This window comes from Capra hircus, chromosome 3 (genome assembly GCF_001704415.2).
Source record: "Capra hircus breed San Clemente chromosome 3, ASM170441v1, whole genome shotgun sequence".
Lineage (NCBI taxonomy): Eukaryota > Metazoa > Chordata > Mammalia > Artiodactyla > Bovidae > Capra > Capra hircus.
In genome coordinates, this window is record NC_030810.1 from 37,585,767 (window position 1) to 37,609,268 (window position 23,502).

A 23,502-nucleotide genomic window follows, 5' to 3' on the forward strand; every position below is an offset into this window, starting at 1 on the left:
CTGGAAAAGACCCTAATGCTAAGAAAGACTGAAGGCAAGAGGAGAAGGGGATGACAGAGGATGAGATGGTTAGATTGCATCACTGACTCACTGGGCATAAGTTTGAGTAAACTCCAGGAGTTGGTGATGGACAGGGAGATCTGGTGTGCTGCAGTCCATGGGGTCACAAAGAGTCGGACGCAAATGAGTGACTGAACTGAACAGAACTTGCCGTTGCCCTTCTTTGGGACTGGAATGAAAACTGACCTTTTCCAGTCCTGTAGCCACTGCTGAGTTTTCCAAATTTGCTGACATATTGAGTGCAGCACTTTCACAGCATCATCTTTTGGGATTTGAAATAGCTCAACTGGATTTCCATGACCTCCACTAGCTTTGTTCATAGTGATGCTTTCTAAGGCCCACTTGACTTCACATTCCAGAATGTCTGGCCCTAGGTGAGTGATTACACCATCATGGTTATCTAGGTCATGAAGATCTTTATTGTACAGTACTTCTGTGTATTCTTACCACCTCTTCTTAATATATTCTGCTTCTGTTAGGTCCCTACCATTTCTGTTCTTTATTGAGCCCATCTTTGCATGAAATATTCCCTTGGTATCTCTAATTTTCTTGAAGATATCTCTAGTCTTTCCCATTCTGTTGTTTTCCTCTATTTCTTTGCACTGATCACTGTAGAAGGCTTTCTTGTCTCTCCCTGCTATACTTTGGAATTTTGCATTCAAATGGGCATATCTTTCCTTTTCTCCTTTGCCTTTAGCTTCTCTTCTTTTCTCAGCTATTTGTCAGGCCTCCTCATACAACTATTTTGCCTTTTTGCATTTCTTTTTCTTGGGGCTGGTCTTGATCCCTGTCTCCTGTACAATATCACTAATCTCCGTCCATAGTTCTTGAGGCACTCTGTCTATCAGATCTAATCCCTTGAATCTATTTGTCACTTCCACTGTATAATCGTAAGGAATTTTATTTAGGTCATACTTGAATGGTCTAATGGTTTTCCCTGCTTTCTTCAATTCAAGTCTAAATTTGGCAGTAAGGAGTTTGTGACCTGAGCCACAGTCAGCTCCTGGTCTTGCTTTCGCTAACTGTATAGAGCTTCTCCATCTTTGGTTGCAAAGAATATAATCAATCTGATTTTGATTTTGACCATCTGGTGATGTCAATGTGTATGTAGAGTCTTCTCTTGTGTTCCTGGAAGAGGGTGTTTGCTATGACCAGTGTGTTGGCAAAATTCTGTTAGCCTTTGCCCTGCTTCGTTTTGTATGCCAAGTCCAAATTTGTCTGTTGCTCCAGGTATCTCTTGACTTCCTTCTTTTGCATTCCAATCCCATATAATGAAAAGGACATCTTTCCTGGGTATTAGTTCTAGAAGGTCTTGTAGGTCTTCATAGAACAGTCCATTAAAATAAGGTACTTAGCGTGGGCCCTAATCCAATATGATTGGCATCCTTATTTAAAAAAAAAAAAAACAGACATTTGGACTCAGAAATAGACATGCACAGAAGGAAGATGATGAGGTGACAAGGACAAGGTAGCCCCATGAAGGAGGAGGCAGAGATTGGAGTCATGCTGTCAGACACCAAAAAGTGCCTGGGGCCCCCAGAACCTGGGAGAGACGCTCTGGCTGACCTCATCCCTTGGGTCACATGTCTCTTCCTTGCTGGGCTGTTACTGCTTTTCAACCTACATTGTGTTGACTGTGGGGGTCGCACTCAGGTGGCTTTATAATTGTGCCAGCCTGAATTGTCATCTTGCTTGCTCCCTAACTGAGCCCCCTTAGACCACTGACTCCCTCCTCCTGAGTCCTGGATGGGCTCCTCCTGTGCAAACCTTGCCCTTTGGTAGGATTTTAATTACTTGTATCTCAGTTCTGTGACCTGCCTGACCAGACCTCTGAACCCTGAGACCCAAACACCCCAAATTACCCACCCTGACTCAAAGCACCATGTTCCAGCCATCCAGGAAAACACTGCGCCATCTGTGAATGGTAGCTCCTTAACACAAGGGCAGAAGGTGTTGGTTACTAGGACAGTGAGATGACGCCCCCTGGAGTTGTGCAAGAGAAGTGACTAGTGTCACTGTAGGCTCAAACATCCTTTGAGTGTGGCAGTGCCTCCTTCAGACAAGATTCTTTCTCTGCTCCTGGACCCCAGCCCTTCTTTTTCACCCCACTTCACCAACTGGATGAGACCTCACCACATCCACAAGACCACTGTGCTAATCAGTGAGTGTGGGTTACTTGGGGCAGGAGTTCAGGGAAATGACTTGGAGATGAGACAGCAGAGATGTCAATTTTAATACTGATCACAGTTGGAAAGAAGGACATGACTTAAATGTGCACTGTGCGTATCTTACCCTTGAACCCAGAATCCCATGTTGACTCTGGTCACAGGCAGAGAGCCTCGGTGTGTAGTGTTCCCATGATATCGTCATTTATAATAGAAATATATATAGGACTTTGTCCCATATCTGGCACAGAGCTCCTAAAATCATTGGAATCTCTGATCTTTTGTATGCTAATGAACAACTTCTGGATGGCAGCTAAGGATGGGGACTAATTGCCAGGAGAACCAACATTGTGACTAAAGGGTTGGAACTTTTCAGTCATATTCCTCTGACCTTCTGACTTCTGAGGAGATGAGAGGGGCTGAAGATTAAGATCAATCACCATTGGCCAATGATTTAATCAGTCATGCCTATGTCAAAACCTCCACAACAACCCAAGGATCAGAGTTGGTAGAGCTCCCAGGTTTGTAAGTTCATGGAGATACAAAGAGTAGCATGCTCTGGGAGGATAAAGAAGTTCTGTGCCCTTTTCCCACTCCTTAGCCTATGCATCTCTACTATCTGGGTTTTCCTGAGTCATATCCTTCAATGATAAACCTGTGATCTAGGAAGTAAATGTTTCTCTGAGTTCTATGAGATCCTCTAACAAATTAATTGAACCCAAGAGGAGGTCATGAGAGCCTTTAAGCTACAACCACTCAATCAAAAGCACAGGTGACAACCTGGGTTTGTGATTGGCATCTGAAGTGCAGGGCAGTCTTGTGGGACTGAACCCTTAACTTTTGATATCTGGTTCCATTTCCAGGTACATAGTATCAGATAAGCTGAAAGGTAGGACACCCAGCTGGTGCCCAAGAATGGTTTGGATGAGGGAACATCCCACACACTGGAACTGGTTATCGGAATCTTAGTCCCTTAGTGAGGCCTGGCTGGGCCTGCCCTGCTGAGCCAGCAGTGGCTGGAAAGCAGACTGCATGCATCCTCTCTACGGGAAGGCAGAGCAGAGACAGGTCCTGGCCTTTGCTCCCCCACCCCCCACCCCCCCGGTTCTGGATCTACAGTCCCCTGTGCTACACATAGGACCTTGTTGTTTATCCATCCTACAAATCATAGTTTGCATCTGCTAATCCCAAAGTCCCAGTCCTTTCCTCCCGTACCCCCTTGCAACCACATATCCGTCCTTTATGTCTGGGAGTCTATTTCGCAGACAAGCTCATTTGTGTCATATTTTAGATTCCATATATAAGTGATATCAAATGTGTTGTGTTTCTGTTTCATTGATAAGTTCATTTGTGTCATAATTTATATTCCACGTATAAGTGATAAATGATATTTATCTTTCTCTTTCTGACCTACTTTGCTTGGTATGATAATTTCTAAGTCCATCCATGTTGCTTTAAATGGTATTATGTCATTCTTTTTTTAGGCTGAGTGGGAGTTATTTCATTTTATATATGTAAATAAATATAAACATATACACACACTCATATATATTCTTTATCTCTCATCTGTCTTTATCCATTCATCTGTCAATGCTCATTTAGGCTGATTCTATTTTTTGGTTAGTTTAAAGAGTGTTGCTATGAGCATAGAGATGCATGTATCTTTTTGAATTATAGTTTGGTCTGGGTAGTGGGATTGCTTTATAACAGGGCAAATCTATTTTTAGTTTTTTGAGGAACTTCCATACTGCTCTTCACAGTGGCTGTACCAATTTACATATTTACTAACAGTGTATAAAAGTTTCCTTTTCTTCACACACTCCAGCATTTGTTATTTGTAGACTTTTTAATGATGGCCTTTCTGACCAGTGTAAGGTGGTACCTCATTGTAGTTTTGATTTGCATTTCTCTAACAATTAGTGATGATGAACATTTGTTCATGTGCCTATTGACCATCTGCATGTCTTTGGAGAAATGTCTGTTTAAGTCTTCTGCCCATTTTTAATTTTTTGTTATTGAGTTGTATATGTGTGTGCTTACCAGCTTAGTAGTGTCTGATTCTTTGAGTTATATGAGCTGTTTGTTGGAAATTAAGCCCTGGTTGATAGCATCACTTGCAAATATTTTTTCCCAGCCTGTATAATCTCATTTTAGACCCTTTAGATTGCCCTGGGATGCTGAGTGTATTTGTCCTATTTCTCCTGAAACAGATTAGAATGTGCAATGGTGTAGACAAGTTAGATAATTATTTGTTACTCACATAGCAGATGGGGAATAAATCTCAAGAGTACATAGAATCTCTTATTCTATGATCCCTAGATTGTTGGCCTCATCTTCATGGATCAAGATTTATTGCTACCACATTCCAGCCAGTGAGAAGGGAGAAATGCATTTCCACTCTTTAAATGTAGGAGCCAGGGTTTGCAGGGGCTCCCTGGTATCTCAGATGGTAAAGAATCTTCCTGCAATGGAGGAAACTCTAGTTTGATTCCTGGGTCAGGAAGAACCCCTGGAGAAGAAAATGGCTACCCACTCCAGTATTCTTGTCTGGAAAAATCCATGGACAGAGGAACCTGGAAGGCTATGATCCATGGCGTTGGAAAGAGTTGGACACTACTGAACAGCTAACAGTTATGTGGCCACATCAAGCTGTGAGGATTGCTGGGAGATGGAGTCTGTTCTGGGTAGTGATGTGTCCAGCTATAAGTTGGGGATTCCACTACTAAGAATGATGGGAAGAATAGATACCAGGGACAGAGGCACCAACATTTCCCTGTAACTCCTTTTTGACCCTTCTCCACAATCCATCTGTCATCACATCCTGGCCCATGACCACTCCTGGTGCCTTTCCCTAGTCTTTATCCCTGCTGATACCACGATGGCCTGGCCCTTACAGCTTCATACCTTTTGTCTTATGAGAACTTTTTAGCAGATCTTTTTGCCTCCTGACTCGTTCCACCCTCCTCCAGTGACCTTTCTAAAGTGAAAATCTGATTGTGCGGCTCCACTGGTGATAAGGTCTTCAAAGGCTCCACTGCTCAGAGAAGTGAGACTTTAACTGCAGATTACTGAATCCCTGAAATTATATGCATATTTGGCACACATGTGCATTTTTCCAAGAGAGCTTCTGATTCAAGGAGTCCGTGATTCCTCCTCAAGTTATGGGCTCAAGTTTAAATCCTTTATCAATGAAAAAGTGAGATGTGTCTACCAACCTTCTTCTCACATCTCTCTGGACACTTGTCCTGTGCAACCTAAACCCAAGACCTCCTGAAATGACTCTGAAAGAGCAGACCATGCTCTTTCACACTCCACATCTTGATGCCTACTATTCTAACTGGAATGCCTGGCCAAACTCCTACACATCTTTATGGCTTAGCCTAAAAGCTGACCCCTCTGGAGTCTTCTCCACTCCCTCTGGTCTGGCCAAGTCCGTCACCCCAGCACTATTCAGACTTCCATTATTCATCCTGGTTGCTGTCAGCCTATGTCTTTCTCCTCCACCAGACCATGAACTCTGGAGCCTAGGACCCAGCATAAATAGACCACAAATGTTTGTCGAGACAATGTCACTCATGCCCTCAAGCCTGGAATATTCTTTCTAAAATGTAAATCTGGGCATTGTGTATTATGTCCCTATTTCCTTCACGTCTTGTTACAGTGGCTTTCTCTCTGGTCTCTTCTTGCAATCCCTCCTTTTTTTTTACTCTAGGAACACTGGAGTTCTTCTAATGCCCCGAATGTGTTCTCCCTTGAGTCTTTAATGCACACTTCCTCAGCTCTTCTTTGCCAGACTAATGCCTAGTCATTCTTCAAAGAGCTTACACAGTTCTCATGAAGCCTACCTTGATCCCCTCCTCACCCTCGGAGTAGGCTGAGGGTCCCACCTATGTGTCCCCATCACACCTTGTACTTTCCAAGTGGCAGCATGCACCATTCTGGGCCAAAATGACTTGTCTCTCTTGCCTACTAACCTATAAGTTCCTGTGCCTAACTTGCCTACCAGCATGTCCCTAACCCCAAACACAGGCTTGGAAGGGAGTAAGTACCTGAGAAATCTGTGTCAAATGAAAGTTAGACAAATTAATTTCTCCATCACAAATCAATAGCTTTTCATTGCCTTTAGTACAAAGGAATCACAGCTTTAGGATCCTTTATGACCTGGTTTCTATGTATTTTCCATCTCATCTCTTCCAAATCCACCCTTTGGTCTCAGGGTCTCTCTCAAACTCTACACGGCAGTTCAATCAAATTGAATGAAGGCCCTCCTTGCTGGCTCTCAAATCTTTCAGCCTTGGCAACACTGGTCTAACTGCCAGACTCGGTTTTCTCACCTCTCACTCCTCTTCCTTTTCTGACTAATATCCAATAATGTTTGTGTTTTCAATCAGACCCCTCTTTCTCTAGTAGCCTCCTTTGACTTCCTAAGACCAGCTCTGGTGCACTTCATGGGTACCCCTGCAGTGTTCTGGGCTTCCTTCTCACCACTGTTTCCCCAAGTAGATGCAATGGCCATCTGAACTGTGTCCCCGATGTCTCTAATTTGAGCCCAGCACCTGTCCACAGTAGGCACTCCTGAAATATTTGTGAAATGAACTATTAGCAAGTATGTCTTGTCTTTCAAAAGCAGATTGCGAGAATTTCCTGCATTGCAGTGAGGGAAGCCGAAGTACCTGTGGGTCCCTCCCAAGGCCGGAGGTTAATACCTATCTCCAGGGAGCCCGGTTTATGCTGCTTGGAGGTCGTGCTACTTGATAATTGTATTAATCGGTGGAACCATGGCTTAAAGTCCTCCAAAACCTGAGACTGGGATCATGGTAACCTTAGACACTGGTTTTCAAGAGGGGGCCACAGCTGCTTTCTAAAAGCCAGTACTGGGAAGAGTGTCACGCCTAGTCAGTCTCTGCAGATATTTGAGGAATGAATTCTAGAGCAGTGACAGTGTAGGGAGGCAAGCTGTGCTTGTTCATCTCACCACGTTCTGGGCTCAGACATTTCAACAGAATGGCATGGTTATAACGGCTGAGGTCACATGGTGACCTGCATTCACCTGTATTCACATTCCAGACTCAAGATGAAAAGAAACTTATTCAAAATCTCAGAAAGGGCGGACAAGATCTTTTCGATAATGATTCAGTGGCTTCAAACTAAGAAAACCAGTTTGCCTTCTCTGGTAAATAAGCTGTATTTAACATAATAGCTGGACTCAAATGAGACAATTTTTTAAAATGTGACCAAATGCAAGTTGCCACCCATCATGAGATGCAGAAACAGACTCTGAATTGGCAACATGGGACATGGACCCCTTACTGCTCTCTGTAGAATCACAACAGAAGATAAGACTCATACTGCAAGTTCCCAAAGGCTGAGAACAAAGAAATGCAAAGAAATTTTGAGGCAAAAGATCGAGAGGCAGCATTTTAATACATAAACAGTCAGGTTAGGCCAGAGTGTTATTCTCCAAGTGTGGTGTGGCCCAGCAGTATCAGCGTCCCCTGAGAACTGGTTAGAAATGTAAACTCTCCAGCCCCCTTCCCTCCCGGACTGACTGAGCTCTAGTAAGATCTCCAGGTAATTCGTATGCACATCAAAGTTTGAGAAGAACTGGGCTAGCACATTATTAATGTAGGGTTCTGCTCTTAAAATGCGCTTTAAGGTCAACACAAACCCATTTAAAGCATTTTAGATCATTCTTTACTCCATTCTCTCTGAGCAACACTGTCACACATCAATGTCCTGCTCTGGGACTTTGAGCCTCTCTTATGAATCACAAGTTGTACTGACGTTTGCTGTGCCATTTGTGTAGACAGTCTTCATGGATTACAAACTGGACTCTAAGACTTCCATCGGCTGTTCCTTGCCCAGCAACCCCAGGAGTTAGTTAGGTTGTATGATAACTTCCATTTTGAGAGATGATGAGAACGGGACCATGACTCACTCAAGGGGCATCAAGCAAATCTGTATCTGAATCAGATGAGAACTCAAGCTTTTGAGTTGCCAATGTAAGGCTCACCCAACTATGATGTCTTTCCTTTTTATACAAGAGGGGTTTTTTGCATGAGAGATTTTTTAAAAAGAACAAATCCATAGATAAAGCCATGCACATGGTGGCCCCTGGGATTGCAGAAGTCTAAGAAGGAGCTTTTCAGAAGAGATACATGTCTGTGCAGAACAGGCCCTACTGGGCCCAGCCTCCACATTCCTGCTGCAGCCCACACTGGCAGGTTCTACATCCCAGGAGCCTTGGAAACCTCAGAACCTCATAAGGGCTCACAGTCCACTCATGAAGGTGGAGTGGAAATGATCCAGGATGACCGTGAGGGCCCTGGTACTGCTGCTTCCTTGGTGGCTCAGCGGGTAAAGAATCTGCCTGCAAGCAGGAGACCTGGGTTCAATCTCTGGGTAGGGGAGATCCCCTGGAGAAAGAAAAGGCTACCCACTCCAGTATTCTTGCCTAGGAAATCCCATGGACCGAGGACAGAAGAGACTGGTGGGCTACAGCCCATGGGGTCACAAGAGTCGGACAAGACTTAGCAACTAAACCACCAAGGATACTACTGTGAAAAAAAAAGAGGTGGCTTCTAGATGATAAGAATCTACCCTGAGAAGGATGCTCACTCTTAATTTGTTTCTTTCACAGATTTAGAAGGGCTTATGTAATTGGGCTCTGCCTAAATACACGTGATGTGCTTCACTAGTTTGGATAACTTTCTGCTTAATTTCAATTTCCCTGGAGCAAAGTGGAGCCACCCGACGACTTGGAAATGGTCAAGACTGTGTATCTGGCTCTGACACCAATGTGCTTCTTCCTACCTCATTTGAATTTAAGATTTCTCTGTCAACCCCAACTAAACAAAGGCCCCAGTGGGATTTGTTCAGTTTCACCTGCCTGCACGGTGATTCTCCTAAGGTCCTCCAGAGAATGATTGCCAGGGCAGCTGCTTAACTCCCACCCCTTCCCCAGCCCTCCTCCCTAGACATGCATGCCCAATGGGACATCTTCCTATATAATTGATTAAAAAACAAAAAGACGGTACATTTTAAAATTCCATGTAAAAAGTATTGCTTTGCTACTGTGCTCCACCTGCTTGCTCACTACACGGTTTGGCAAAGGGTAGCATCATGAGGAATTCGAGGCTGAAGATGTGTAGGAATATTTTTAGCCGAACTCAATGTACCCTGCACCTTGCACCCCTCTACAGCCCAGAGTTTTGGGGCGTGGCCTAAGGCAAAAACTACAAAGCATCCTAATGAGCAAAATTATACAACAGGAACGTATGTGCATATTTGACATTGTTTCTTCTTTTCAGGGACAGCCCTCTGGCTATGACCCATGCCCTCTCCAAGGGCGCCGGAGGAGTCCAGACAAGGCTTCTTCTGTTCACAGCTGCCAGCTCTTCCACAGCCCCTATGGCCCCAGGGGCCTGCCCTGCTTCGAGTGGGCCCGAAGCAGCCCTGCAATTTCCACATGGGCGGGTGATTTCAGAGCTATGGACAAAGCCGTTCGGCCAGCCTACAGGAGAGAAAGAAAAGGAAAAACAAATTTTTATCCCATCTGCTTCCCACTGCAGAAAGGAAGGGTGAGTTGGGAGCCAGGGATATATACAGGGCATAGAAGTCTGTTTCAAGCATTCTCAGAGGAGAGGAGGAGACTCCAGTGACATGAGGGTCAGAGAAATGGGCTCCCTTCTGTGGAAACAGCACTCACTCCTGGGAAATCTGTGCCAATGAATATAAAGAAGTGTCACTTGGTTTTTAACACTTTTAAAATTGGAAAACAGAGGAATGAAAACAACTCTTCCATTATTTCATTACACAGACCTAAATGAGAGTTAGCATTTTGGTGAATTTCCCTCCAATCTTTTCTGCTATGCAAATGTGTTGTTGGTTTCTATGTAGAGGAATGATCATATGTATCAATTTTGAATGTTGCTTTTATTTTTAACTCACCATGATATGCTATGAGATTTTCCCTGCTCTTACACAGTCATCAGAACATATCATTTTTCTTATCCACTCTATAATATCCCATTATTTACTGAACTATTTTCCTTCTACTGGAGATTTAGGTTGTTTCCAAGTCTTCACCGTCATAAACTTAGTGCAGAAAGAATGCTTCCATTCCAAATTATTTCCTAAGGATCAACTCTTTGAAGTGGGTTTGCAACTAGGAAGGGCACATTCATTTTTACCTCTTGATATTTGACACCATGCTGCTTTTCTCACTTCAGTTGCGGTGCAGGGAGCTGCATCCTGCTATCTAAAGAAGCTGCAGGCAGAGCAACTCCCAGCAGGCAGCACCATCTCTGCACAGAGATGAGGGGAAGGGCTGCCATGGTGCAGGAGATGCTGAGCTCCATGAGGTCTCCAGCCTGTACCCAGAATTATGAAACCAAAACAGCTCCAAGACCCACTTTTTTGGCAACTCATTTGGAGGCAAAATCCAACCTAAGGTTATCTCTGGTACTTGCTTAGCCCATTTAAATGTGTGAATATTTTTACATCTTGCGGCATAAACATTAATAAATTGACACGTGGGGGCCACCCACGATTCACTAGAGTGCTCTCTACTGCAGATGGGAGAAACTACTTCCTAAAATGTGGAAATTCCACAGAAGCAGGTGGGACGTGTTCACACTCAGCTAAAACCCCTTCAGTCTCTTCTCTGAGCTTCAGGACGGAGTCCAGCTGCCACCAGGGCCCCCTACACGCGTAAATAACTATAATGCATGGCCAGAGGCCAAACAAGGAGCAGAGAAGCAGAGTGAGCTCCAGAGAGGGTGACCACCCTGCGTGTATGGGGGAAGGGCGGGGGACAGGCAGAGGAAGTGGTGTTTCAGCAGACAGCCTTCCCCAAACAGACAAAGACAAAGTTTTCCCTGAAAAGGCCTCGTGACTCCTTGTGCCCTGCTTTTATCAGTCTTTGTAACTTGATATTTGTGGGGTAATTTGACAAATCTCAGTCCCCACGACGTCAGACACTGGATCTGGCCTGTTCTGCTGGCCCAGCCCCTGGCCCCATGCCTGCGGTCTCTTAGGTCCTAATATGCACTGTTGAAAGAGGGAATGCCAGTGACTTTACAACAGAGAGTATTCAAGTTGATCAAGTTGGTCTGGCTCTTCCATATCCTAACGAATATGTTCCTAGACTGGACAAGGCTGGAAGAAAGCAAAGATGTTCCTCAGAGGCATCTTGTGAAAGCCCCACAGAGGCACCTGGGGTTTATTTAGGCCTGTCCCCTGCTATACTTCATCAGCCCGGAGGCTCCACATAAACACAAACACAGTGTGATTAACCGGGCAAGAGTCACAGGGCCAGTCCCAGGGGACACATGCAACTTTGACAGGGCCCACCTGGAGATGACAGCCTACATCTATGGGCTCTTCAACTACAGACACAGAAAGTGGGGGGCCCCACTCAGCTCAGAAAGTGTGGCCAGAGAGACCACCTGAGGAGGGCGTGTCCCTGAGATGCCTCTGCCCGAGCACTGGGAACAGGTCCACGGCACGCAGCTCTGGTGGGAGTCAGGAACGGCTGGTCCCTATTCAGCAGCGCTGCAGGCCCAGAGAAATGGCAGGGGCTTGGACAGCCAGCACACCTGTGTGTGTGTGTGTCTCTGGCGGGGGTTTATCTTTCAATATGACAAGAACTCAACAAGAAGCCACTGCACATCAGGCAAAGATGGGCAAGGCATAGTCTCTGCCTTCTAGAAGCTCTCAATTTGATAAGTGTTTTGGCGACACAGACCAAACAAGCCCTTCCAAGGGTGAGCCTTGGGGTGGGGGGAAGGCCTCCATCCTTACCACCACCTCCCCATCCTTATCACTCTGGCTGCCCCAAGAGGCTGGGTGGTCAGTTTCTCCAATTACCTTCCAAACTTGGGGAAGACACCTTGCTGGCTGTTCTGGGGTTTCTGCATTCACAGAAACCTTTAAATGTTGGCAGGATGAGAGAACCCAATTTTAAGACATGATTCCTCTCTCAGTTTTCTAATGGAGCACCTAAGTCTCCATAGGAAACTGAACATTGAAACAAGATGGTGATCATGATAAGGGCTGGACGCCACCCCTCCATGCACAGCAGGAGGTACAGGGCTTGGTGCTTGCTGGGTCCCCAGTCAGCTGTCCCTATCTCCCACTGACATTTCTCACCCAAGTCAATTTGGGAAATTTCTGCTGGGAAACCTCAGCAGGCAGTAGGTGATTGACGTCTGTGAGCTGGGACCTAGAACATTCTGTGGGCCTGCTGTCTGACTGCCTGGGCAACCCTGTGCTTGCTGGGCAACACCTAACCCTCTCCACCCTCCCCTAGGACAGGCTTCTGTCACCATCTCCAGTTTAGCTGCCCCGTTCCTACTTCTCCAGCTTCCAGCCCTCCCCCAAACTGCAGCCAGCCTGGTCCTCAACCCTGGCCTGGCTCTTCCTAATCCAGCACTTGACTTGGATGGCTTTTCATCCAAGAAGTTCAGTACTTCAGTATTCACCTATACCAGAGTTTCTCAGCCTTGGCACTACTGAAATGTTGGGCCAGATAATTTGTAATTCTTCACTGCTGCCATACATCCCTGGACTCTACTCACTAGATGCCAGGACTGACCCCTGCACATACTTATGACAGATAAAAATGTCTTCAGACACTGTGGGATCTCCCCTCGAGGGAAAAATCACTCCCAAATGAGGACCACGTCTCCCTTTGAGGACCAGTCTTCTCTGATTGGCCCCTCCTAACTCCAGACCTTCATCCTCCCTATTCCCTCCAGACACTGCCCGCAAATGCCCTGGTCCCTACTCATTCATGCGGTGGCTGCTTTGTATTTGCTATCACGGTTCACCTATTCACAACAATAACAGTTGCCATTAACTAAATATTTCTTAGATATCTAATAGGGACTTTACAAATGTTACCATATTAAGGTCTGGTCTATTACCATCCTCATTTACAGACAAGCATACTGGTTGTCTGTTACAGACAACCACTGGCGCAGAGTGGTTAGGTGACCTGCCCAAAGGCACAGTTACACAGCCCAGTTTCCAACTCATGGGTGTTTAAAAGTCCATGCTTCTAACCACCACTCAATTTGTTGGAAGAACCGTGGAGTCCTCCTGCCATGGCTCTTCCTCCACCTCCTGAAAGCAGCCACTGAGCTCTCTAGTCTGTGGCAGACTTTGCAAGATACCCTCAGTCTCACTGCTCTATGACACCCGCTAACCAGGGACTTGCAAAGATTCTGTCCCCCGTCCTGCAGGCCTGCCCTCTCAGGCCTCATCCACTGTCGTAGTTACCCATAAAAGGGCCCTGGGCCTGTTCCAGATTAAGGGGCTACCTCCTTCAGCCCCAGGCCAACCCTGCAGGGAGCTCATTGACACAGAGCCTTTGTCCGACTGTGTCCCATCTGGAAAAGGAGGCTCTTATTTCCAGAGCCCGCCACTGTTCCCACAGGCATTTCAAGAGGGTCTGTGCTCTCCACTGATCACAGAAATCTCTTTGGACAGAGCTGGGGTTCAAGGGATCTGAAGACAAGGGGCAGGTCTGCCTGCTGCCTGAGTGTGGTGGGAGGGACCTGGCAGCTTGAATCACTGATGGAACAATGGTGGGGAGTTCGGAGGTAGCCTAGTAAGACAGGCTGTCCCTGGGTGGGGAGGGGGCTCTCTTTCCCTCCCCAGGCCTTTGTCCCTTTTGAACTGTGGATGCTAAGAAAATATAGAGAAGTCTGTTTAAAGCATTAAATTATAATGCCAGCATTAAGGACACTGGAGTCACACCTGGGCTTGAATTCTCACTCCAAGAATAAGAAGCTTGTGACCTACGACTACTACATAAGCACTCAAGGCCTCTGCATCCTTGTCAGTACAAAACAGGGATGGCAGGCTCTACCTCACTGGATCTTTTTGATATTTATTGATTGATTTATTCATTTATTTAGTCATTTGGCACACAGGATCTTCAGTTGTGGCATGAAAACTCTTAGTGGCAGCATGTGAGATCTGATTCTTTAACCAGGGATCAAACCCAGGCCCCCTGCTTTGGGAGCATGGTGTCAGCTACTGGCTCACCAGGGAAGTCCCCTTACTGGATTATTGAGAGGATTCATGAGGTAATGCACAGAAAGAGTTAGTTTCTATGAGTGTTCTTAGGAGTCTGATGCAGCCGGTTCTACTAGCTAGGTGTGTGACCCTGAATGTTACTTCACCACTTGGTGCCTCCGTTTCCTCATGAGCAAACCGGTGGCATCACATGGTGATTCCATTGTTATGGGATTTAAACAAGACGGTCTGAGGTAACTGCTTGGTATAGTACCTGGCACCAAGCCATCATGTGACACGGGTTAACTCTTCCCTACTGTTATCTCGTTATAAATCACCATCCTCATCGTTGCCATCACCATCACCTTACAAGAAGACTGTGTCTGGCAATGCAGCTTCAGGCAGGGTGTCTCCATGAAACAGGCCCCTCCATAAGGTGGGTCACTGTCCAGGAAGGGACATGATTTGCACATGGTTCCTTCCTCCTGCCCTTTGGGAGCCCCAAGGACAGCAGAGCTTCCTTGCTCAAGCTGTGCCTCAAAGGACACATACTGTTATTGCCGTGATCAGATGTGCTTCAGGGCTGAGAGCAGGCCTGGACATAACCCGTCAGAATGGTGTAAAAGGCTAGGGTTTGGGTTTCCCAGCTCCAAGTCTCTTGGCATTTACATGGGTCATCTCGTTTAAAGCCAAGAACAGCCGTATAAGGTTAATTCTGTTGCTACTGCCATATGCTTCCTTGAATTCTGCTGGCTGGCAAGGTACTTTTCAGGAAGGAAAGTGAAACACCCACTTGTTAATTGCCTATAAGTCTCACCTTGTCAGTCAGGCTGCTGTCGCAGGCTGGATGTGCCAGGAGCAGCCGCACCATGTCCGTGTTGCCATGGCAACAGGCCAGCATGAGGGCAGATGATCCATCATGGTCCTGCAGGTTGACATCTGCCTGGCAGCTCAGCAGCGCCTGGACCATGTCCCCCCTGTCGTGGCTGACACCCAGCATCAGTGCCGTCTGGCCCCCCTGCACATAGAGAGCAGGGGTGTGGTTAGGTTGTGGCTGATGGGAAGGACCCCTCTATAGCCTGCGTGTAAGCAGGAAAGACTTCTCTGGAAAGTGACAGTTTATCTGAATCTCCATGGTATGGGACGTATCTTCCTTAGCCTGGCAAACTTCTACTCCTCTTCCAAGACACTAGTCAAATGTACATCCTCGCTAAAGCCCTCGACTTAAACCCCAAGAACAGGTTTCATAACACAACTTGCCATTTGGTACTGCAACATGTCAACTTCTCTCTTTCTCATGGGCTGTGACATCTTTGATGGCAAGGACTAAGTCTTTTCCATCTCTCTCTCCAGCACCTAGTTCCAAGCACATGCTGATAAATGTTGAATGATGGAATAAACAAAGGGCTTAAAAGTCAGGAGCATGGTTTCTGACTGCCTGCCCCAGCCTAACTTCCTCTAGGAAGCCTGGGATTGCTCTGAACGCCTCTGATATTTTCAGCTGAATGATACCCAGAACATTCTTTTCTCACCGAGCTCTCTGCATGGTACTATGGTCATCGCCAACCCACAGCCATTGACCACAATCTTTCACTTGCTTGTAATAATCAGTGCACACGGCAATGGATCAGAGTCAGAAAGTGAGACAAAGCTCTGGTCCTGCTGTTTCCTAGTGTGTGACCCTGGCCACGTCACTTGGTGTCCCAGAATCTTGGTCAGTCTTGGTCAGAGTATTTCTGAAAGTCAAATTAAATAAAGGCTATAAATATAAAAATGTGTGGTAGCTATTTTTTCTGATAACAAATTGACCATCATTTCCCCTGAATTTTCCTGTATATACACAGTACTCTTATACAACTTGATTATATATTCTGCACTCATGATTCTCTCCTGGGTTCCAGCGGGTCTCTCTGACTGAATGTCAGGCTTTGTAAGGTTGTAAGAATGAGGTAAGGGCTCTGTTTTCTCTCCCTTCAGTCCCCTGTGGCTCTGAGAGCAGTGTCTTACACATAAAACATGTTGGCTGACGTGTTCGCTGATTAAGGCTCCAAAATGCAGTCACTGATAGATTATGTTTCCCTGCCAAGAAGGCTGGGGCTTAGAGAAAAGGGGGTTGCAATCAGAAAAAGGCTGGCCCTGTCACGTACTGCTTATGTGAGTCTGGATAAGTTAACCTCTTGGTGATTTTTGCTGATCTGGTAAAACAGGAATGCTTAAGGATATTACCTATCCCCTGGAGCTGTTGTGGGACCCGCATGAGGCCCAGATGTCCTGTGTGTGAAAGTGTTAGTCACTCAGCTGTGTGCCACTCTTTGTGACCCCATGGACTGTAGCCCGCCAGGCTCCTCTGACCGTGGGATTTCCCAGGCAAAAATACTGAAGTGGGCAGCCATTTCCTTCTCCGGGGATCATCCCAACCCAGGGATCAAACCCGGGTCTTCTGCATTGCAGACATATTCTCTACCATCTGAGCCACTAGGGAAGCCCAAATTTTGTATACATTTTAGCTACTGTTGTCTTTATGAGTGTTAGAGATAATGTCTGGCCACCATGGGAATGCATCGTTAGGTGTCCTGGTTCCCCATTTCTCTGGAACTCAGATCTTTCCAGAGAAGACTCTTTGCTCGTTGGTTTGCTTATACCTAGTCTTGAGGTAATGCTTGTTGACTGTACTAACCAGACCACAGTCTTCCCTCCAGGCCCCTCTCTCCGAGTGGTTTGAAAGCCAGATGTCATAGACAGATGTCTTCCTGTCTGCCCCCTGCCTGACTTGGGACCCTTTCCTTCCTCACCCCCCTCCTGGCCTGGTTCCATACAATTTAATTCAACAAACATTTACAGAGCACAGTTATCAGCGCGGTGTAGTGCTGACCCTGGAGATACAAAGAGAAACAGGTAGCTTAGCCCAGGGGACTCCTGGCCTCCCAGCTCACTCCTATCTACCGATGCCTGCGGCTCCCTTAATACCTAAAACCCCCAGGGGGCGCTGAAGAGCACAGCTACACTGTAATCCCTTTCTTCCCTTGGCAGTGTGGGATGGGTCCCTTACTCTCCTAGAGCATCCGTTTCTCCTCTACAAGAAGGGCATATATTTTGATCATTAGTGAGCATTCTGCCTTCAAGAGGGCCAACTGAGAAAAAAAGATTTACTATGTTTATGGAAAACATTATTTGAAGTGAAAACAGCTTTATTGAGTCCTATGGTGTAAGCTATAGGTGAGTGAAAACACTTTAAAAACCAGAAAGTAAGCTATAAATGTCTGATTCTTGCCACCAGTCGGATTGCTATTACCTGAAGTGGGCAAAATGACTTTGCCATCAGGTTTAGCTGCAATCACTTTGGGCTGGGGTGGATAGCAGAGTTAAATGGATTGTTGGGAGACAGTTTTCTATAGCGTCTTGGTTTGCTGCAATCCTGTGAGTGAGGCACTATCTGGCCTTTTGTTTCACTGTCTTTTTAAGGAAGAACATACAGTGAACAGCACTGGAAGACAGAGGTAGTGTCTCCTTCAGAACAGAGGGTAGTCATGCTTACTACCCAGTATGGAAGAGTCAGGTTCCCTGAGCTCAGGGTTTCTCTCTAGTAACACAGCCCCCGCTGTGCACAGGGATCTGCTCCTCCTCACAGTGCCCTGTAGCTATTGAGACTCCGGGAACAGGTAGAAATAGCAATGCTCTGACTACTGTTACCACTGGGAGTACCACACTGTCCTTTGGCATAGGAGTCCTGTGTCTTCTGCCAGCATCCATGACAATGTGGCAGCTAACTTGTTAGCTTTAAGGGAGAGTACAGTCTCAGACCCTTCATAGTTCTTGAGAGTAGGGCTACACCTATGCTCACTCTAGGGGGAAAAGGAGAGTAGAATGCACTCCACTTACTCTCCTCTTGGTCAAAGATGGCCTTTTGAAGAGTTCCCACTGTTCCATACGGAGCTCCATCTGACTCAAAGCCCTACTGGCTAAGGGTTACACCTTTGTTCCATATTCTCAAGTAGAAAGGCCCTGCAGCTGAACAGAGACAACCCAACCCTCTGAACTGCTCTGTGATCCATAATCCCTCTATGTGTCACCTCCAGGAGCTTTCTAGATCACAAGTAGCAAATGCCTTGTCCAGATGCTATCTGTGGGAACTTTCAGTTCAAGGAGTCTGGCCCAGAAGGAATTTGCCGAGTTTCAGCCCAGAACATAGATTACAAGTTCACAACCTCTGTCCCAGCCTGTCTGAGCCTCAGGAGGCTCCAAGGAAACCAAAGGTCCAATCGTCGGATAGATGCCAGTTGGAGGGCCCAGACTTCTCAGGCTAAAAACTGGATCTGCATGGAATTCCTCACCCCACTGGCAGAATAAAACTAGGAGGAGCCGCATTCATTAAAGAGGAGATCATGCTCACTCCTCCTACCTGAGTAGCTTGGATGTTCACATTCCCTTCTCTTAAGAGCTTCCAGACAACAGCCATGTCTTCATTGGTCTCGGCAGAAGCCAGGGGAGTGATCATCACAGCAGTGTAGCCAGCTTTGTTCTGATGGTCCACATTGCAGACACCTGCAAGAGAAACACTGAAGCTGGAAGAGCTCTTAAAATGCCAGAAGCCAGGCTTTAGCCTGTTCAATAGGAGGCTTCCTGCTGGTTAAAGGGCCACAGAATAGAGCAATTCTTTCCCAGTGGTGGAATCTGCATTCTACATTTTTAGCAGCCTTTAACAGTGGCTACTTTTCTTTACAAGTTTTCTGAGGATACCTAGCAAAAAAGGTGCAGAGGAGAGTCAGAGATGACCAAGGCCTATGGCCTTGACTGTATTTCCTAAAGTGGGGCACTTTATTCATATTTTACAGATGAGGACACTGAAGGTGTCCTTCCGTGGAGTGAAGAAGGTGAGTGAAACGCTATCAATGCCCCAGTGAAGGAGCATCGAGAGCAGGACTCACTCATTGGGTGTCAGGTCTATCTGACGCTAGAGCCCATCACTCATACAGCCTCATGTCGCCCTCAGGTATGCACTTCAGGTCTTGCTCTGTGTCTATGTATAACTCATGAACTACTGGCTGTGGTGGTAGGTCCTTTCAAAGGCCTAGTGATATCTTGTGAAATGGACCAGAGGACATGAAAAAATGCCCCAGGATAAACACAGAAATCTTCTGGGAATAACCAACTCATTCGAGAAGCACAATAGAGAAACACTTCACAGATGTTTATATTAAAGCAATTAAGAATATACGTTTCACAAAAGAATGGGAAACTGGCATATTTTTAAGATGAAGTAGTACATGAGAACTCAAGGGAAATTTTTGCTTCTTAACCCTGGGGATATGCATTCACATCCGTCCCCACCAAAGGATGTGGAGGAGATCATCAGCCTGCTGCCTGAAGGCTCCCACCTTCTAAGGGCACTTGTTGTTGCTTAGTTGTGTCCAACTCTTTTGTGACCCCATGAGCTGTAGCCCACCAGGCTCCTGTCCATGGAACTTTCCGCCAAAGAATACTGGAGTGGGTTGCCATTTCCTTTTCCAGGAGATCTTACTGACCCAGGTGTCGAACCCACGTCTCCTGCAGACTCATTACCACTGAGCCAGCAGGGAAGCCCTTTAAGGGGTGTACAACTTGGAGAAGGAAATGGCAATCCACTCCAGTATTCTTGCCTGGAGAATCCCATTGACAGAGGAGCCTGGTGGGCTACAGTCCACGGGGTCACAAAGAGTCGGACACGACTAAGTGACTAACACACACACACACACAGTGTGAAAAACTAAATCTTCCCTGTACTATTGCTCAGGAGAAAAACTATGTGTCTCTTTAGGCCAGTAATAAAACTACCTCAGTAGAGCAAGTCTGAGACTTTCTTAGTATTTCTTCTGTAAAAGGGAGATAATAAAAGAACCTGTAAGGTTACTGTGAAATTTAATGAGTTAATAAATTAAGAGCACTTAGAATGGCAGCTAGCACATAATAAACAGTCAATGAGCATTAACTGTTACCGCTATTATTGTCCAGAATGGTATTCTTATCATCACATCCTTGCTACTTGCTCTTGAAGACTCAGATATTCATTAAAACAAATGCGGTTTAAGACAAAATGTCAGTTAGATTTACTCATGAGTTCTGCGCAAGGGGAAAAAATAATATTTGGCTAACAGTCCCTCCACCCCAAACAATTCTTCAGAAATGTGTCATAATGGACCAGAATGCCAATGGACACAGTCGTGCTCACAAATCAGCAGTTTCCTCACTGAAGCTTCTCTGACCACTGTCATGACCAACTGAACTATGAAAGGCAAATATCAGCTCCATTCAATGCCTTATAACCCTGTTCTGATAAAGATGGGACTATCTATCTGCACTGCCTGGTTATTGACTTTAAAATTTTTACCCCATGACTATTTTATGTTTGCTTTTAAGATGCATAAATGAGCCTCAGGTTACGACTCTCTATGCTCTCTTCAGAAATGTGACCTATAATTCAGTAGAATGACTAATTCTTCCCCGAGGCTCTGAAAAAGGACTGAGGACCCCCCACTTTCAAAGCAATGCTTCTGAGCATCTCCAGTGAGCAAACCAGCCCTCCCCAGAGGTGAGGGGCAGACTCTTGACTGAACATTCTCCGAGTCAGCCAGCTTCTCCTCTGCAGAGGTGTCGCGCTAAAATAGAGCACGGTTCACAAGGGACTAGGCTGGTGGAGGTGCAGCCATGACTCTCTTCTCAAAAACGATGAGTCACTTTGGTGCAGCCTTTTACAGTTTGTAATGTGCTTTCCAGATTCTGCACAAATGGCTGGGAAGGGAGCCCGGTTGGGAGTGGGACAGATCTGCCCTCCTCAACACCCCTTCTACAGTGAGGGAAAGGAATGGGACTCTCAGAACGTCTCCCCAACCAACCCACCCCATTCTTTATGCTTGTGGCTGTTTAGCTATTTGAGCATGTTAAAGGGAAAAGTTTCCAAACCACTTTATGGTTGATGAGTATTGACTGGACCTCAGAAAACACCAGCAGAAATTTATAACAACCAAATCAAAGGTGATCTGTTCTTTGCGATCCCATGGACTGTAACCCACCAGGCTTCTCTGTCCATGGGATTTCCTAGACAAGAATATTGGAGTGGGTTGCCATTCCCCTCTCCAAGTGAGCTTCCCGACCCAGGGATTGAATGTGTGTCTCTTGAGTCTCCTGCACTGGCAGGAGGATTCTTTACCACTAACACCATCCAGGAAGCCTTTTAAGCAGTCGTGTTGCTGTTATACATGTTCCATAATGAAAAGCCCTAAGACTAAACACAATAAATGGAACCCAGAGGCATAGGTGGGTGCCTTTCTCAACTGAGCTACCATTTTGATGCTATCCATGAATCCATGAAGAATGTTAGAAATGTAACTTTATCTTCCTCTGATGATGTGGGATGCAGAAAGAACTTTAGGTTATCATTATATACATCACTTTTCCATACAGGCAAAGAGCCTCAATGCTACTTAAGAGAATTTTGGAGAATTGGAAACTTACTGGAATTTAATCTAACTCCCAGGGGTCATCCATCCACTCTTTCTTATGACAAATATTTTCACTCAACACCCACCATGAGCCAGGAAGTGGACCAAGTGCTGGTGATACTGAAAGGAATAAGACAGGCAGAGCCTCTCCTGGGTTAGCTCAGTTCTATTAGAACTCAGATAGAAGTGACAAGCAAGATCACCTAAAGAAAGAAACAGGATGTTCCACTAGAGAGAGATGGGGCAGCCACTTTAGATGGATCACTTTCTGAGGTGACATCAGAGCTGTGACTTGAATAACGAGAAGGGACCGATCATGAAAAGAGTTTCAGGTGAAAGGATCCAGATGGAAAGAAAATGCAGAAGTCCCAAGGTGGGAATGAGTGTGGTGACTCTGAGGCCGTGTGGCTGGAATGGAAGGAAGGAGGGTACATGGTGGCTGCAGAGAAAGGAAAGGCAGACAGGCCTGGACCATCTGGGATACCTGAAGGCCAGGCTGAGGGAGCCGCCTTCTGATCCAAGAGCGAGGGCAAGCCATGAGAGGGATGTAAGCCGGTGGAGGGGTGATGGGAATGAGATCCACGTTGCAGGAAAGTTGCTGGATCTGGAATTTGGACTTCCTGATGCCCGTTTAAACTTCCCCTGTGGCCTCTAAATTAGGATTACACATCTAGCGTGTGCTCTGACTCCTGGACTCCACAGTATGGACTTCAAACCCCAGCAGTGTGTTTAGTCATTGCACGATCTGGAGCAAATCTGTTGACTTTTCTGAGCATCACTTTCATTGTCTATAAAAAAGGGATAATCATTCTACTAACAGGATAGTTATGAAGACTAAATGAGATCTCAGGTGCCAGATTCTTAGTAGAGGGAGGGCCTAATCCATGGAGACCATCTGGGGTTTTTTATCCCTTGTAGGTAGCATCCTAAATATCCTTCATACAGCTTTCCTAAACTCACAGATGACATTTGACTGGGACCCACACACCTTCAGTCAGTCCCATCAACCTGCACTCATACCACCAGTCCTAGACTGCTTGATGTCGTCACACACTCTGTTGAAACTCTGCTACAAGCCCTGTGATATCGTATCAGCAGACACAAAGGTCTTTATTCGACTCTTAACTGCCTTTTCCAGCTCCTACGAGGGTCAAGGCCATTTGCAATGATTCTCCACCAGAGGGAAGAGTCTTCCCTTTCTCCAGATCCTGAACAACGCTCACTTCCCTTTTCTCCTCCTCAACATCTCTCTGGACCTTCGCCCACCTCCTTTCCTTTTGCTTTCATCTCAGAAAAAATAAATATCCCAGCAGCTTGCCTAGGCTGATCTCATCTGTCTCTGCTGTGGATTCCAGGTTTTTCCAGCTCCTGAAAGACCATGCTCCATCAAGCATCTTCTCTCCTCTGTATCTTTAATCTCTCTCTTCCTCTCTTCATCTCTCTCTCTCTCTTTCTCTGTGTGTCTCTCTTGAATTCTTCTCAGACAACAAATATATTCAGATCTCTGCAATCCAGTTTCCTTCTAACAACCCCCTGAAACAACTGTTTCCAAAGTCACCAGTGACCTCTTTCCAAACCTGCCAAGTCTTGGTGTCATCTGCCAGAGACACTACAGTACAGTATTTGACCCAGTGAACAATCTTTTTCCTTCTTGACATGGTCCTCCTCATTGGCCGGGAACATCTCTCTGTCTGCAGGAAATGACCCACGGCAGTGCACCTTCCCTGCTCTCTCAGTTAGTCATTAAGTTATGTCTGACTCTTTGTGACCCTATGGAC

The 23,502-nt window shown here is 46.0% G+C and overlaps 1 protein-coding gene across 3 annotated transcripts in view; it reads right to left on the reverse strand.

Moving 5' to 3' along the window:
• KANK4 (KN motif and ankyrin repeat domains 4) overlaps positions 7,631 to 23,502 on the reverse strand; it is a 73,549-nt gene continuing 57,677 nt past the window's right edge. For 2 of the 3 annotated variants that reach the window (XM_018044952.1, XM_005678330.3), the window contains exons 8-10: positions 18,649 to 18,791; positions 15,067 to 15,267; positions 7,631 to 9,738 (exon numbers count right to left, since the gene is read on the reverse strand). In XM_018044952.1, coding sequence (XP_017900441.1) covers positions 9,634 to 9,738; positions 15,067 to 15,267; positions 18,649 to 18,791 — 449 coding nt within the window. In that variant the 3' untranslated portion in view covers positions 7,631 to 9,633. The remainder of the gene's footprint in view (positions 9,739 to 15,066; positions 15,268 to 18,648; positions 18,792 to 23,502) is intronic. The other variant, XM_018044960.1, reaches the window with a different exon arrangement.